At 42.9% G+C, this 18,020-nt stretch overlaps 1 protein-coding gene across 2 annotated transcripts in view; it reads right to left on the bottom strand.

Annotated features, from left to right (window-relative positions):
- The window catches only part of MED13L (mediator complex subunit 13L), a 195,682-nt gene that overhangs the window by 16,297 nt on the left and 161,365 nt on the right, over positions 1-18,020 (bottom strand). For both annotated transcript variants that reach the window (XM_086623263.1, XM_086623264.1), the window contains exons 16-23: positions 15,526-15,731; positions 12,232-13,178; positions 11,396-11,575; positions 9,496-9,719; positions 8,695-8,887; positions 6,913-7,357; positions 5,102-5,321; positions 2,158-2,346 (exon numbers count right to left, since the gene is read on the bottom strand). In XM_086623263.1, the coding sequence (XP_086479389.1) occupies positions 2,158-2,346; positions 5,102-5,321; positions 6,913-7,357; positions 8,695-8,887; positions 9,496-9,719; positions 11,396-11,575; positions 12,232-13,178; positions 15,526-15,731 (2,604 nt within the window). The remainder of the gene's footprint in view (positions 1-2,157; positions 2,347-5,101; positions 5,322-6,912; positions 7,358-8,694; positions 8,888-9,495; positions 9,720-11,395; positions 11,576-12,231; positions 13,179-15,525; positions 15,732-18,020) is intronic.

The following is an 18,020-nucleotide window of genomic DNA, read 5'->3' as shown; positions in this document are numbered from 1 at the left end:
AAACTGAACTAATTCATCAGATGGGCTGTACCTGTGATTGTGCTTCTCTTTCAGAAACAAACTACCCCTCACCCCTCAAAAAAACAATCTGTAAAAAAAATCAAGGCCATTCAACACAATCTAACGATAAGCAGAAGCAAATTAGTATTGTAAACAATATGTATGTGATCCTTCTGCAGAGCCTGACAGCAATTAAATCCATCTTTTATTTTTAAGGAAAAAAAGTCATAAAAATCAGAGGAGGTTGAGACTGGAAGGGACCTCTGATCATCTAGTCCAGTCCTCCTGCTTAAATGGTAAATTCGTGCAGGTTGCCCAGGTCTCCGAGTACCTCCGTGACTGGACACAGAGATACTGGATGTCATCCAGTGACGGAGATGTTCGGCCTGCCTGGGCAACTAGTTCCAGTGTCCAATCACCCCCACAGGAAAAAACTTTTCTTGTGTTTTTTTTTCATTTGAACAGAATTTCTTGTATTTCAGTTTGTGCCTCTCATCCCATCACTGGACACCACTGAGAAGAGCCTGGCTCCAGCCTCTGTACACCGTCCCATCAGGTATTTATACACATCTACCAGAGCCCTCCTGGCTACACAACTGCAGCTCTCTCGGTGTCTCCCCTTGGTGATCTTTGTGGCCCTTTGCTGGATTTGCTCTGCTATGTCCGTGTTTCTTGTACTGAGGAGCCCAGAACCAGACACAGCATGTTCCAGATAAGGCCTCACCAGTGCTGGCGAGAGGAGAACAATCACCTCCCCTGCTCTGCTGTCAGCCCCTTTCCTACCGCAGCCCCGCTGCCATTGGCAGGCTTTGCTGCAAGGGCACATTGCTGGCTCACGTTCATCTGGTCCAACAGGACCTCCAGGTCCTCTTCCCAAAGCTGCTTTCCAGATGGTCGGCCCCAAACCCATCTTTGCTTTGTAACTCCTCTCTGAATTGAAAACATGATGGACCTGACCTGTCGTGCTCAACAATTTAGAAATGGTCAGGCTATTTTCTTAATTTTGCATGCAAAGTTTGGAAGTGTGCAGACCTGATTAATTCAGCATGCTAAATGGCAGCTGCTCATGGAAACGTTTGTCCCTTGTTTGGTGTCTTTTGTACCTTCAGGAAACTAAATATCAAATGCAAAGTGCAAGTCAATCAGCTTAGAGGAGCAGAAAGTTACGGTGTTTTCTCAGGGACATGAGGGGTATTGCGTTTCCTGCTTACGTCACTTGCTAGAATGTGCACCCTGCAAGAGTGCAGGAGCATTAACTGAGGGAAGAGATGCTTGCTCTCCCCCTTGCATCTAAATAGCTTGGAGCATGACTGTAGTAACTTGCTGCAAAATCCATCCTGCTAACAGACACCTTTTTGAGGGAAGCACGAGGAGAGAATGCGAAGAGGAGATGCCTGGGGTGATGCTGCTTCTAGAAATTTTCAGTGAGAGCTTATGGTTTTTTGCGAGTAATGAAACGTGCTGATATGTTGGTTTTATGATGATTTTGAAACTAGGTTTTTAAACCCTAACAAGCATGTCTTTATCCCAAGGTAAGTGTTTAAGTGTTTAGTTGGCCCATTAAATCGAAATAAAAAAGTCGTTATCTTTCACAGAATGAAAAACATTCATGGAAAGTAGGATGGATTATTCTTCTTTTGAAAACCTTGCAATTCCAGAAACAGGGCTTGAAGATCTACAGTTTGAAAAGCAGATTAAAGATGAGCCCACTGAAATAGGGGGATTTCTCCATTACCTCAGGGAATTAATATATCATCTGTAATTAGGCACAGAAACTTATTTCACATATCTGCATACATATGTGTCTGTAAATAAAGGCTGGACATAAACACCTTCTTGTAGGAGTCCTATAGACTAACACTACAAAACGCCTCAGAATCCCAAGTAATGGCACACGTTTTCTCTCTTTCACACTGATCTTTTAACCTTTTACTTTATGACTCAAAACCAGAAGCTTAAAATGTTTTGAAAGCAACCGGTCCAACATTTTTCTTAGTATTTTCTATGTATTTAAAACCTTATCCCTTTATATTATCATTGTCTTCTATACCTTGAAAAAATACCCCTAGAAGTATTTTCTCCGGTCTGTTTCTGATGTTTGAGAAAAGCTGTTACAGTTTATGAAGAAGCTTTCATTTCCTTGACACCAGTACCAACCTCAGGATTTTTGAGGGTCATCTCAATGCTGGCAGCTGGCCCGAAGCCCGTGAGAGACTTGATGTGGATCTGGGTGGGCAGTGGCCTCCTGCACTGGCAGTACACTGAGAACGCCAGAGACTTCAAGTGCTGAATGTAGAAAACCTGTTCGTCCTTCATTGTCTGCAGCATGTACTGGCAAGGCACGATCTGTGAATTCACACAAACAACAAAACACGACTGAAGGGCTTCAAAGAGCTGTTCATTAGTATCAAACCAGACTCACGCACTCGTTGGCCATTTGGCAAGCAGGACACTTGGTGTGTGGTGTTCAGTTATTGGCACTGAGTATCTGCAGCTTCCCATCAGGGCTTTGCAACGCTCCGTAACTGCGTTCCCCGACACAAAACTTCTGTTTCCATTGTAATGGTCCGTTTAAGGTTACAAAATCTCTCAGAGAGCTGAGGCTCCTACTGTCCAGTGTAATGGAAGAGTCTCGTGTGGGGCAACAGTGACTGACTAGGACTGTAACACAGCTGTAGCAGCTGACACACAGTGTGCTAGAAACTCCACATTCACTTTGCTGTCTGTGGTACAAACACCACTGAACCACAAACCCAACCGACTGCACAAGAACAGATTATTTTCCCCAGCCAAGTCAGCTTTCTCACTCATACTGCAGCCTGGGAAGGGCACAGAACTAATTACATGTATAACATTTATCGAAGTATACAACAAGTAGTAACTACTAGCGGCTTTTAAAAGTGATACCCTAAAACTTGGGGGTAAGTTTTAATTTACTTTTTTTTAATCCTCAGTCCAAAGCCAAACACCCACATTCAAACACCTCTAATTCTCAAAAAAACTTTTTTTGATTAACATTTCATTTGCAGGTAGGCTTTACTGTATAATCTTGGCATTCTGAACTCTGGTTAGGCAGGTTTGGTTCCATAGTTCGTGGTCGGAATTAGTGTGTATTTGCTGCCCATGTGGGAGTCAGCACTAAGGTGTCATCCTTCAGGAATATTGCGGAGAGCAGAACTAAGCCTCTGTTCTACTGATTTATGTGGCTGTTTCTCCTTTTCAGTTTAGCAGACAGCGGGAGCTCAGAAACCTGACACTGCTGTTCAGCTGTTTCAGAAAGCACTGTGAGGGAACAGAAGTACAGTAAGATTTGCCTCTGACGTCTGAGTTGGGTGGTTAGAAGCCATCTGCACAACAAGGACAGGAAGGAGAAGCAGCACAACATTCCTTCAGAAGGAAGTAAAGCATTAAAAAGATCTCTTCAGTTCCAGTCCTTTTTAAAATCAGAGTTAACTCCCTGTAAACGTTTTTTTTAACGTACTGCTGAAGAATACGGTGTCCTACACATGGCTGCAGAAATGTCTTTTCTTTCGAACAGAGAGATCTTTGGAAAATAAACTGTCAATACAAAATATTTATATTGTATCTTAACACTATAAGACCGAAGCAGATTCTTTTAACAAACACTTTCAGTAGTAGTAAAACTTAAGTATCACAAAACTTTTACCTACTCTGTGGTTCTTGCTTGAACCACTGGAACTCTGGTAGTATATTCTACTTCCTAAATGTGACTTTTTAAAAAAAGTTTTTAAAAAACATCTTTATCCAAGAATTTCAGAAGTGGGGCTTTTCCACTCTCTATATGAATCATAATAAATCTGTAAACATTTGGGTTTGATTTCTTTTGATTTAACTCTATTTGTATATTGTGGTACAGCTGTGAGAATATTGTGCTGGTAACTATATCCCGTAACCCTTTACTTAAGAGAAAATTGTCAACTATTTTAACTGAAACTGGCAAAATGCCACATGTTTTGAGAAACAAATAAGTGCCCAGAAAATAAACACTACTTAGAAAGAGTCGGTAAGCCCCTTAGTTGTCTTACACAGACTGAGATGCAATTTTCCTACACAGTTTACACGTTCTCGTATGTCAGACACTGCGGTACTAGTGGCTTCTTTATTTTTAGGATCTTCAGGTCTGATTCCATTAAGACGCCTGCAGTCTACCACACGGTGAAGTGGTGAATCTGATTTTCAGCCCATTCCCAAGCCTGAAATACTTTAGTGACAGTTCCCCCATCATTTCAGGGAACAAGGTGGTTAACGTTACCAAAAACGACAAATGTTTTCTGTGCCAATTTGAGACACTGCAATATCTTGTAATTATTTTTCGTTATTAATGAAAATACACTCAAGCCAAGTCGAGCACACATGAATAAGGTATACAAAAATCATTCACATGCTGCTTTTTGCATGTGTTGGACACGTCCATGCATGGCTGGCAATCTCTGGCCCCCATTCTGCCCCCATTTATTTAGACTGAGCCACTGTGAAAGAGGAGGAGGAGGAGGCAAAACGCAGGCGGTCTGGGCAACAGGCCAAGCTCTGCTTCTCACTACACAAATTCAATTCTTAAGTAATTCCACAGTAAGTAACTATTATTACATGCCAAGTTACATGGTGAATTATTTTTAAGAAGCAGACAATAACAATACAATAGTTAAATTATGCATTAAATGTCTGGTTTCACATACTTCTTTTGGATTAAAAAGTATAAATCAGAGAGAATATAAAAAGCAAACAACTCAACACGCAAAGTAATCTAAGGAGGAAGTGGAAATTTTGGCCATGGCAACCCAAGCTGCAACTTAAGCAATTTCGGTCTCTCTTCAGGAAGCACCTGGCATGTACGATTGCTAGAACCATGCGACAGATTTGATGTCAGGATACTGTGGCTGCCTTAAAATTTCCTCATGAAATCAAAAGCAAGTGGTTTTTTTACTATATAGCCTTGTACGGCCAACAAAATAATTTGCAAACGTCACCTAGATTTTATATATTATCTTCTATTTTGTGTCTTAAGTGTAGCGTACATACCAAAAATATACTGCGACAGAATGACTCTCCAGTGTGAAGATACAGAGGAAGGCAGAATTACCTGGAGAATGAAAGAATTCCTCATATTCTCAGGCAAGTTATCCAACATTTCTGTGTAGCATCTCATCAAACTTAACAGCCAAAAGTTGGTGGAGGCAGATTCTTCATCTGCGGTGTAGGTAAAAGGATCCACCATGTAGATGACAACTGCTGGAGGATAGGCATTGCTGTCTGCAGACTCCGCTTCAGTGGGAATCCCTATTCTCTCCCTCTCTGGAACACTGGAGACATACACATCGTTAAATTCAGGGGCAAGTTGCAATTGTTAATTACTGTTTGTCTGTGAAGGTGTGCAAGGCTGGAGCAGAGGCGGAGAGAGAGGAGTATGAAGTGATTCTTGTGTTCAGAAGCAAAACCAAAAAACATGACAACAGTGATTGAGGACAGAAGGCTTTTACTCACAGCAGCTCTTAGTCCAAAATACTTGTTATTAATTATGCATTAAAGATACATACCCTAAAGTCTAACAAAGTCTTATGAATGCAATCAGAATAGATTACGTCTGAAGAATATGGACAAGTTGACTAATATTGGCTCTGCGAGTTTTCTGTTTTGTGTTCGTGCGTGCCCGGGTTTTGGTGCTGTTTAGGGTTTTCTTTTGGGAGAGGTGGAAGGGCGAGAGAAGGAATTGACAACTGAGGAAAAGTGCCAAAGTAATATTCGTGGAGACTCGAGTCCTTTGTTTAGTTACAGAAGAGGTTCCACTGGTGATGGAAGGAGCAACTGAACGTTTTCTACTTGGTCAAGCACTCCTTTGTGCCTCAACCGTGAAAGGGAGGCTCGACATCTGTGAGTGATAAAGAGCAGCTCAGACTTACTTGGTCAGAAACCATCCTGCAGCTGATAAAAGGGTATCTTGCACAGATCCAGGGAACAGCTGTCCCAAGGACAACCCAAACTACAGCAGGATGCGGGCTTTTCACTTAGGATACAGAAACTCCCTAACGTGCATCATGACTATTAGTAATGCCCATTATTGTGAGAGTAACAAAAAACATGTTCACTCATGAAGTTATTACATAAGATATTAAAGAACCTTTTCCTAAGTTTTATAGTTGATGGATGGAGACGTTCAAGGCCAGGTTGGACGAGGCCCTGAGCAACCTGATCTAGTTGGAGATATCCCTGTTCCTTGCAGGGGGGTTGGACTAGATGACCTTTGAAGGTCCCTTCCAGCCCTAACCATTCTATGATTCTATGACTATTTAGAATGAAGTCTTTAAAAACGTTGTGCTGCTAAAATTTATTTTAAAGTAATAGCAATATAATCCTGTTTCCTGACCTCACAGTATACCTGCTTGTAAAACAGGACTTGCAATGCAAGAAAATTAGGGAAAAAAACCCGGATTGCATTCCGTATCTGTTACGTTACAGACATGATGCAGTTGCCCAGGGTCAGAGGCGGTCAGTGCCACATGAGACATCCCAGTTCCTGACACACGTGAGGCTGAGCCAGCAGATGTGGTGCAGAACCTGTGAGCCACTGGTGTTTTTGCAGGCGCAGGCCAGGTGGGGTATCCTAAGCATCCCAAACAGCGCTCCAACGCCCACGTTCTCTCATTGGAATCAAGCTGTTTCTTGTAACAAAAACGGGGAGGTTTGGGGTTTTTCCCAACTCTTCCTCATCAGTAACTACTCCAAACAAATAAAAATGTTCCCTTTACAACTGGTCAGTAGTACTGCACGCCAGAGCGGCCTGTCCTTTCAAGGACTGACATAAGGCTTCTTAAAGGTTGTGAGTTGTACAGAAACAGGAGAACAGTGCATTTAATTAGAAGTACCTTGTGTCATTTGAGTGCTTATGTAACTTACCCCTCCTGTCCTTCTTGCTGCTGTTGTGGTAAGTTTTGACCTGATTCTGCATCTCCTCCGGGACCCATACTTCCTTGCGAGCGGTCTGCTGTGTTTCCCCCAGTGCTGGTGTTTTGCCCGGAACCAATGTTCCCACTAAACCCTGGAGTAGAGGTAGTGGTCATCTGGTTAACGCCAGGTGTTGCAGAAGATGCTGACAGCTGTGGCACAGAAGAGCCAGAGGATGAACTGCTTCCTGCAGGAAGGCTCGTGGTCCCACCACTGGGTGTGGAGGTAAAGGAACTGCCCGTTGGTGGTGCCCCAGCAGCTGAAAGACATGTTGAATTCGAGGGTACTGGTCCAGTGTTCCCAGGTGCTGTTTGTGTCTGGCTTGCTGGCGCTGGGGTTTGGTACTTGGGCGGCAGCAATAGGCTGCTGTCAAGCTGCAGAGTAGCTAAGTAAGGTGCTGAAACAGGAGAGAGGGAGGAAAGGAGATTAATGGCAGTCTGTCAGATCAAAGTGAGCTGCACTGACCATAAAGTCACACAATACTTTCTGAGCTTTTAGAATATTCTAAGAGAGTGAATATAATCTCCATTATAAATATTTACTCTGGAATCCATTCTTCAGGGTTTCAGTTCTAACTGATATGACTCAAACGTCTTTAAAAGCAGGTCTGGCTGCGAAGCTTTGTGAATCGATGTCGGTACTGACATGTCATCTGTCTAGATTGTGCTGCGACAGCAGCTTTATACAGTGCTCAGCTTTGCAATCTATCACAGGCTGTCTTTGTCAGGCTGAAAACGTGAAAGTCCTGTTCACCCGAGCTACAATAATGGCAAACTTTAATATTGTTATTTGTGCTCCTCAGTATCAGAAAAAGAGATATCACAGGGATTATTTTTAAGTAATAAACGAATAAAAAATAAGTAAATAAATATTTGTTTACTCTCAGAGGTGGTAAATCACCAGTAGGGGAAGTTTCCAACACTGCCCCTGCCAGATGCCTCAGGTGTGAATCGAACAGCCTCGACTGGCTGAGCACATGCCACGTATTTCCACACGGAGGCCTGGGGTTTTTACGTTAAGCAGCGTTGTAGTAATTCCTCCCTCCCAGTTACGTGGTAAATTAAAACTAAAAGCAGACTGAATGAGGCATCAGGGTCATTTGAGACAGACGAGTTCAATCCTGTTCTGCCAAACCGTCCTCAAAGGATGGGGCCAGCATTCAGCAGTCTGCACAGCTGCCCAGCTAACTCTGATACGTTTGCTTAAACTTTTTTTCCAAAACCAGATCACCCATCCTCCAAGTCAGCAGACTTAAGAACTGTCACACCTTTTCCAGAGCAACGGGAGTAAGCACTTTGCAGCAAACTACTTTAAAGTCCCTGGCTATTTTTAAACAACAAAAAAAAGTTTGCACATTTCAGCCCAAGATTTACGTGGCTGGTGTTCTATGATCACAGCCTGTCTTGCTGACCAGCGCCGTCTCAGCAAATGGATTTCCAGTGACATTTTGGAGGGGTCTGTGTCTTGTGCTGAGATCCCATTTCTCAGTCACATACACAATACGTGTTACGTTGCCTCTGGATCCATTCATCGCTTCCCTGATGAAATCCAGGAGCAACGTTAGATGAGTCCAGGGACTCAGCCAGGCTCAGTCTTCGGCTGCTACCCCAGCAAACTTTACACCCTTCCTTACTCTCAGGTCCTACATTCCTTCATGAAACAAGCCTCCTGCAAATAACCTTTCAAACGCCTACAGAAAACGAAATGGCCCTACTAGGGCCATGGCAGGCTTACCTAGGTGATGCCGGCAAACTTGCGCGTAAAGTTTGAGTCTGGAATGATTGTCGCACTCCTCAGTGCCCCACGGCTGGTTAAACCATTCGCTCACCAGCTCATCCGTTAGCTTTTGTGCCACAGTCTTTCCCACCTGCATAATCCCATCACGTAACACTTTGCAGATTGGTTTGTGCTGGCCAAGTCTACACATCTGGTGAGGAACGAAGAAATGCTTATTACTACATGCCAAGCACCTGAGTAAGTTATGCAGACTGGTCTGTCGCATAAACCCTCTATTATTAGCACATCTGGTGGGTTCTTAATAAGTAGGAAACCAAAAGGCTACAGTTATCTGTTGACTTGAATCGCTCTTACAGCAAAACTAAGATCACAAAGTAATCGTACGCAGTCAGGAGTACACAACGTGCATGCTGTAAACAGGAAATGGTTTTGTCTCCAGCCTAGCAATTACAAGAAAGCATCACTTTCTTTCATCTGCTCCTTGCTCTTTAGGTTTGGTTGGGCCTTCATGCATTAGGTTGCAACTGTATCAATACTACAGCGCTATATCCTCTGCAAAATAAGGGAACGTGTACTGCAAAGAGCAGATGGCCACAAATACCCCGAAATGCACAGAGAATCACAGTACAGCTCTATTCGACAGCATTCTTGGGCTCTGAAAGCGCAGAAGGTCCTCAAAATGAAAGATATCCTTATTCAAATAATTGTTACTTTAAAGAACATGGATTTCTCCCAATGAACATGCAGTACAGCAGAAATGACACTTAAGAAGAAATAATTGTGGTTCCTCTTCCCAACCTCGTATACAGCACTCAAGTCCCTGAAGAAAGTTTTGGCTCCATCGAGCAAGGCCTCATTTTCTGGACACACCACGATATAGGCGACATCCCGATGGCCCCCGTATGGGTCTAGCAACAGCCTCTCCCAGAACGGCAAGGAGAACGGAGAGATTGTCAGGAAGTCCTTGTCATAACCCACTAGTAAAGTCGGGATCGGAAGAGGCTCAGGAGATTCCTCAGAGCCTTCAAAGAGAAAAAAAAGAGAGAAAAAAATGTTAAAATAACTGGTTTAACTGCAGTGGGTTCTCTGATGTACCAGGAATACAGGAGTTTACAGCAATATTGGAAATCACTAAACCCTTGCCATGCTGAGTCTCCTAAGTTTGACCATAGAGTGGAAACATGTACCGAGGCTGTATCGAGCCTGATAAACCATGTTCTCCCACAGTCTTTTTCCTTGGGAAAAAATATTTAATAAAGGAGAAGAAAAATTTATATTGTACTTAAGAAATGTCATAAAATCAAAGTTCAGTCAGCAAAGCAGAGGGAGCCGATCCAAGCACCATTTAAACTTTCCTAGAAAGCTGCAATAAAACATCTTTCAGTGTACTGTAAAGACACGCATGGCCCTTCTCAAGGCTTAAGCTGGTGGGTTTACGTTGTAACCATCACCGCACCTCGCCAGTTCCTGTTCAACCAAATCAGTAACACGAACACATAAAATCTGACTTCACGGTTCTTCATCTGCCTCCACCTGGTTGTGCAAAATTGTGCAATAAGTAAAATGGTTGTGCAAACTTATTCCCATGTGGATAACACTAAGCAAAGCTATCATAATTCTGAAAGTTGCACCAGAGCACTTGCTGTCGTGGCTGAGCCGATTACCATCCAGTTTAACACAGTATCTCCCAGACACTGGGCTCAGTGGAGCAAATAACACTGAAAATTACAAGTGAAAATTTACCCATTAGTTTCTGCAGATCATGATCCGACTTTATTAAGAAGTCAACATTCAGTAACCATTACTGAATCTACAGCTCTGCTACTTACTATGTGGTAATTTCGTTTTTATTCTCTGGTAACAACCGGCAAATCCTAACTCTTAAAGTTACAAATGCTGCAAAAAATATTAGATTAGAAGTACTACTCGTGAGGCACAACAGATTTGTACAGGAACTGTGGTTACCACAAGCCTCCCAGCCCCAAAGGAAAGCAGCAGTGTATCAAGTAACAGCGAGAAAGTAAAGCAAAGCACGATGAAGTGTAGGAAAACCCTAGGGCAGGCTGCATCAGTTAAGGCTGAAATAAATTGCAGGCGAGAGATGTATCCCGAAATGTCAGTCATGATTTTGCAAATGTGCACACACAAAATCTGCTTGGTGATTTGTATCTTCCAGAAGTGTCACTTACAGCCAGGAGATACTTAAACTGAAACTTCTTCTTATGGGAAACCTTACAACAAGCAAACTTGGTGTGTTGCAAACTTACACAACAAACAAGGTGTGTTCTCCTTGTGGAGAAATGACACCCACTTTCTGTGGATGTGTCAGCTCAGAGAGCCCCTCGTCCCCGTTACATCTGGTACGGCTTTACCAGCTTCCTCTGTCTCAGTTCTGCACCGGGTAGTTTCACAACAGGCCAAACACGTTTTCAGACAGGGAGTCTGATTCTTGCCCAGCATTTCTGCACTCTGTAATGATTCATCAGTCCGGAAGGGTAAAACCTCCACTAGGGTGTTCACGAACGTGCTTCTGATGCTTTTAGGGCATCTTAAAGCTCTGTGAAGAGGCTGCCCCCTGCCCCCATGCCCAAGCTGTACGAAGAGCCCGTTTGCTCTAATGTATTTCCAGAAGAAAGTGCACATGTCTAGAAAACTATGCTCTCATGTTAACCGTTGGCATATACCTCAACATACGTACCATAGGTTCCCCGCCCTGCCATCTTATGGAATTGCTGCCAGGTGAGTGGTCCCTGCACGTGCTGGATGTTCTCCCAGGTCCTTCCTGTTCGCTTCTTCTGGATGGCATCCTGGAGGAAGGGCTGCAGCGACAGCAGCATGCGCACCACGTCCTGGGAGGAGAGCATGCTGATATCCAACACTGCGAACGACAAAGGAGCACCAGTCATTTTCAGTGAGGAACAGGAAGAATCGTTGTGAGGTGGCAGCATTTTTTGGTTCATTGTTCCTTCATATTGCTCTTCACAATGGCCATGAAATTTGTATAACTCTAATTAGCTTAATGGCATTTAATGTGGTACTTTATGAAAACATTGCTGAAATAAAGCTGTCGTCACAGTCCTTTTCACATACCTATAATGTTACTGTTGTCCAGCTCATAATTTAAACAGGTAATATTTGATTATAAAAATCACTTTTTTTTAATCTTGGTGACAACTTTCATACAGAGCATTTCTTTTCTGCTGACTGCTTATACCCTTCTCAAAAAAAAAAAAAAAAGGGGGGCCATAACTCTGCCTCCCCCCCAGTACGTGAATTTGTTTTCCATCTCTGCTTCAGATTTGTGAACTTCCACGGACTCTTTCATGATGTAGACCACAGAGTCTAAGGACAACGGGATTATTGGTACTTTAGATGTAATTTATAAAGCCTTCAGAAATCTGCTTTATTTCTAGAATATTTTTATGCATATCATTTCCCACATAAAGAGCAAGTGGCTCACGACTGGCAAGCTTCAAACGAATTTACAGAGGTCACAAAAACTTCAAAGAAAAGGAAATCTGTTTTGACCCATACCATTGCTGTGAGGCCAGGAATGTACAGTGGCACTTCTTACTAGGGCTTCATCCACTTTTCCACCAGTGGGGTTGTCCACGTACTGCCTGCCTTGCTCAAGGGCATTGAAGCATTCCACCCAGGAGTCGTTACTGTCTGCCTGCAGTCTGTCGTAACTCCAGTTCATGCACGGGAGCGTCTGGCGGTTATTGGAGGACATGTAATCCAGGCAGCTCAGAGATGTGAACGGCTGTGTGTGCTGATTCTGGAGGAGGAGGAGGAGGCTCATGGGAGGCTCCTGGGTCCTTCTAGCTCCCTCTCCCATCTGAGAGATCAAGTTGCTTTGACTTATCATGAGTCGTCTTTCTGCAGCTTGGCCGATGTCTGAGGTCTTGCCAAAAATATCCAGCTCATCCTCTATGAAGAGCCCAGAGTTGTAACCCAATTTGCGGTTCATAATAGCACTGAAGCCGCAGGTGCAACGGTACTGATCCTCATTGGATGAATCTGGGATGTACAATCCGACATCCGCACCTTTAATATTCATATTACAGGCGCATATACAGCAACTGTCGAAGTTACGGTCTTTGAAGATGTTCAGCACCGAGTCTGAAAGGATCAGGGTGACGTACAGGCTGTGGGCTTCTGGGATGGGCTGAACAGTGGCTGGCTCCACAGAATTAAGCGGTCGTGTTGTGGAAGGGGTAGAAGCAGGTGAGCCTTGATCTGTGCTGTCATATTTGACAGACCCTTGACCGCTCGCAGTACCCCCCCCTCTAGGAGTCCTGGGGGTCCTGGGAGTGCGCGGGGTGGGGACAGAGAAGCGGGGAGTTGCTGGTGACGGCAGAACTCCTGCCCCGCTGTTGCTGGCTGGAGCAGCGCTATTTAGCGTCACTGGTGTGTTCATCTGAGGAGTGTTCATCTGAAGATAGTCTTGGTCGGCCAAACTCCCAACACTAGGCACATTGCTACAGGAAATAAATGAAAAACAGGTGGAAACGCCATCACAAACTGCTCGGTTGTGAAGACTGATTTTGTCAAAACTTATTTTGAAATACAAGGAGATGGCAAAACCCAAAAAGATCCACTGTAACTGCAGTAAAGAAAGAACACACATTCTGCTCATAACCTTTTACTCGTGTGTGTCAACTAAATTCACCATTGGTGAATGGTCACGAACACCGCTGTTACTTATCAGTAGAATAAAAAGGCGTCATCTCAGGCACTCAGCCCTCTTAAAGATTATTCCCATGGCCTAAAACTCGAATGTTCTTGAGAAGAATCTCTAGGCAAATTATCAAATTAAGATTCTAGGATATTTGTAACTCTTTTAGGGAAAAGAGAAAGAATTGTTGTTTTTAACAGTTATCTGTAAAGAGATATACATGAGTAGGAATGAAAATATTTCAGAGGAATAGAAATCTGAAGTTTATTTCAGAAATCACCACTTCAAACAGCTGTCAGAAGTCATGCGTGTGGCACGCACAGACAACATTGCCTCATGGTGGTACACGACTGGCAACGGCATTTCAGGTACTGCAAATGCAAATACCCGTTTGGGATTACACTGCAGCACAATGTGACACATTCCATTACAAACTCGTAGTCCAGTAGAGTTACGAGTCATATTTTTGGGTCATCTCCTGTCACAACTGGCTTTTATTACTCCATTTTTGTCATTTTCTGCCAAATTCAAATGACCAAAGAACGGTTTGTACGTTCTGATGAGATCTGTCTTCTCGTTGGAACGACTCGTATCAGGAAACGGGTAACGTCGGGCCAATCAAAAGAGTAAGATCTTTACTTTTCTCTTCACAAGCTGCTAATAAGCTGCTCACTTTTCTTGAAATGTGTTCATGACGTACTAGGGCAAGGAAGAAGCGTAAGAACTCAATGAGTCCCTTGATGAGGGAGCGCAAATGGGTTTTTTTCATGGTTGTCTGTTCTTACCATGTGTTTTGTGAGTTATTTAAAAGGAGCACCATTTTAACGCTCACGTATCATTAGCGACTTGAAAAGGAAAATAGTGAAGACCTTATTCCTTAGAATCATTTTCTTACCTTGAACTGATGTATGTCCAACTCAAAGCAAGAGAGGAAAAGAAACGAACAAAGGTTTGAAGGAGTTGTGAATCTGAAGCACACTGAATGCCTCAGACTAATAAAGAAAAGGTGACCTAGAAACCTTGATTGGCAATCACCACTCTGTCGGAAGCCTGCAGTAATAATCTTCCCTCTAATTGGATTATATTGAAAATGAAAGGGTTTTTTTTCCCCAACAAATACCTGAAATTAATAACCAGCTCAGGCCTGGTGAATCAGTTACTACTATGAAAAAACCTGAGAATTAAATTGTTCCCTAGGCACTATCAAGGGTTTACAATTTCTTTTTTGCAATTCTCTTGAGAACACTGAAGGATCCTTTGGAGCTGGAAACGGACTGATTTAAAGGATTTACAGACTGATTTAAAGATACAGGCTACCTCCTCTAGAAATGAGTGCTGTGCAGCAGGAGACCTTTGTATTATTATTATTATGCCTTTAAAGAGGTTTTATTAATATAATGGTGCAAATTCTTGATAGCTTTCAAAATCTCCAGCAATGAATTTCTTCCATAAACATGGCTGATTTCTGAGAGCTGAGTAAGGAATTCAAGCTTTTAAGTTTAATAGCAGTGTTTGCTTATAGGTAGCTCCCAGCACTCTCATACTCGGAATATCTTCTTCTAGTGTTCAGAAAGGGGAGGACAGCGTACATCCCATCAGCATCTGGTTAGCAGCTCTGCGTGTGACCCGCTCAGGTTAAACCACAAGAACTCGGAAGAGCTAACACGAGAACACGGAAGAGAGAGCTGTCACAGGCCTACTCCACATTCTAAGAGCCCTCAGAAGGCAAACCAGTATCATCAGGACCAGGTATCGTCAGACCGAAGCTCAAACTGAACACACAAGTACGAACAAGATGCTGTAGGCTGCAGAACTGGACACTCAAGTGAGGACAGAGATGTGAGAGGTTAAGAGCAGTAACTTTATTCCCTAGTGCTTCTGGTCTACGTTGACTTTTCCTGTATCAGAAATTGCAATTAATTCAAGTACCACGTGTTCCTGTTCTTTTAAAAGCACTAAGAGTGCAGTGGACACATACTGTAACGCCACCAATTTCCGAAAGCTGTCTTTAATTCAAGCGTTCCTCCTGTCAGAACTTTTTTGTTCTCAGACAATGACAAATTTAAACAATTGCAGGTCATTTTATGGTTCTGGTGCTGTTGCAAACATTTTAGTTAATGAGCCATCTTTTCCTACAAGACTGTACTTACTTGTAGCCATCTCTAATGAAAGTGGCTGCAGGCGGCAAAGGAAGTTGTTCAATTTTAGGAGGAACAGCCCAAGAAGGCCTGTAAATGCAGGCATCCGGTATCTTCAGAGGTAGGAGGCACTGACTTGGCAGTATCTTCAGTGGAGCAAATACGGAGGAGCCCACAAAAGATTGAAATGCTGGAACTTTGTGCACATACGAAAAATCCTGTAACATCCAAGTGACATTGTTTACAACAATATGGGAAGGTTGCTCTTTACATTCAGGTATTTATTTTTTTAATTACAACCTATTGTACTGTTTGAATCCTCTACAACTGCTTTTTTTTTTCCACAATTAAATATATTTATTTATTCTACAAAACATTCAAGAGCAGTTCCTTCAAGGAAACTCAGCTGAGGCTCCCTGTTACACTGAAATGCTATATGACTTTAATGTCAGTAGATTTTAGACTCATTTGAGACGAGTTATGTCTGAAAAGTGAGTGGTGTACTAGGAAATGTTCATACTACTTGACTTTAAGCACCTAATTTAGGCACTTAAAAGACTGATCTTTGCAAGACTTCTATACTGACAATGGAGAGAGAGAGGCTGAGCCACAGCGTGAAGAAACCCTGGGTGCCTTAAATCAGCCTCTCTGAATAACCTCCACGTTGGGGATTAACAAAATCCAAGTAATGACAGTGGACACTTTACACATGCCAAATATTAAATATAAATATGGTAGTAAATATAAATACAGATACAATCTAGTAAACATAATATTAAATATAATTATAAATGAAGTCCAAACTGGACGTTAATTGACTGTCATGCTTGTTTGCAGAGAATGATGACAAGAACTTCAGCCAGAGTTTCTAGAGCTATTCCAAGTTTCTTTCAGAAGAAAAGAGCTAGTCCTTTTGAGGCACTACTGCAAAGTAAAAAGCATTATTAAAACAGTAACAGTAGTCTCTCTCACAATTTCAGTATTTAACATCTCGTTAGATCTTTGCGTTTTTTCCCTTGCACCTTGCAAAGCATTGAGAGATGAGAAATGCGTGGATTCCTATCTTCAGCTGCTGACTGCTCAGCACAAGAAACCTACTCACATGTTCTCAAAATGATTAGCAATGGGTTTAGGTGCTTGTTTCCCCCGCTGGTGTGCATGAGCAGGTGTGACAGACTTAAAGCAAGTAAACTGTGCTGTTGGAAATGTTATCAGGCAGAATTAAAATATGGATTTTAATACTCCTAAAATGGTCGTGAGGGAGATTAAAATATCTTCAGTATCAATGATGCCCTAAAAATCTGTCCCCACTGAAAAACTTTCAGCTCAATAAATTCCAATATAGATTTTCTTTCCAGGCCCAAATTATCCTAGTCTTAAGCAAATAGTTTACTGCCCAAACAGAAGGAAACAGCCAGCAAGGTCCGTGGCAAGGCAAAGTCTTACAAACCTTACAAAATCTTGTTTCAAACTTCTGCAATGGTATAAAAATGGAGGTACATGAACTCTCCGAGGCCAATGGACAACTGCACTTCAGTAGAGCCTCTAAAAAGGTGCCTTTTCTCACCATGGGATAGAAGGAAGAAGAGCTCGTGCAGCCCCAAAGCAGACCTGCTGTTTGTGCCTGGCTTTCCGGGGGCTGGCTGTCTCCGTGAGGGGCACGCCGATTACTGACTCCCTTACACCTTTGCAAAGTCTCTCTTCCTCAGCAGAAGTGTTTGTAAAAGCTCTCTGCCAGCTCAGCCCCTTCACAGGTGCCACCCTAACTGGCAGTCCTGTGAGCTGGTAACTCCCAGCTCTGACTAGACACACTTTATCACAATATGGGGACATAAACCCTTCACGCAACAAGCTGTCCTGCTTCCCCCAGGGACAGGGCCTTCCTCCTCTCCCAGGGACACAACTCGGTGCTCTTGCGGAGACAATCACCCTGTGGCTGGCCTGTGCTTTACTTCCAGTCTGCCTCAGGGACACTATTACACCATGCAGGAGAATTTTCTAATTCATAGCTGACTAAATCATTTATACTAAAATAAATTTATCAGTATTCTCATATCGATACATAGCCACTTCTTGTCCATGCAACTGCAAGCGCTGTAGCTTCCCGTGTACAGCTCTCTCAGCAATGCAGATGCTTAAAAACAAAAATTCAGTTAATTCCAACATTCACAGGGGCACAGCACAAGAGGGAAGGAGGTGGTGTTGGGGAGAGACATGGCTGCTGAAACAGAAGGAATTGGCTGTGGCAGATTAGGGACGGGGTGGGCCTGAAGGAGAACCACCAGGCTATAAAATCAAGGGTTGGGGACTATCAGGAAGACAGAGTTATAGTGCACATCTCCCTTTTTTTATTTAAGGTTTTTATTACCTGCATACAAACGAGCTTGCTGCAGAACAAGGTGATGTGTATTTCTACACAGAAATGTGTATTTTTAAATAAAAAAAACCCTAAGGCTATATGCATGGAAATATGATAACGATAACTTCTGACAAAAGCGACGAAAATC

This window comes from Tauraco erythrolophus, chromosome 19 (assembly GCF_009769465.1).
Source record: "Tauraco erythrolophus isolate bTauEry1 chromosome 19, bTauEry1.pri, whole genome shotgun sequence".
In the NCBI taxonomy this organism is placed as follows: domain Eukaryota; kingdom Metazoa; phylum Chordata; class Aves; order Musophagiformes; family Musophagidae; genus Tauraco; species Tauraco erythrolophus.
Note: the sequence above shows the minus strand (reverse complement) of the source record. Positions and strands in the feature narration are given on the sequence as shown.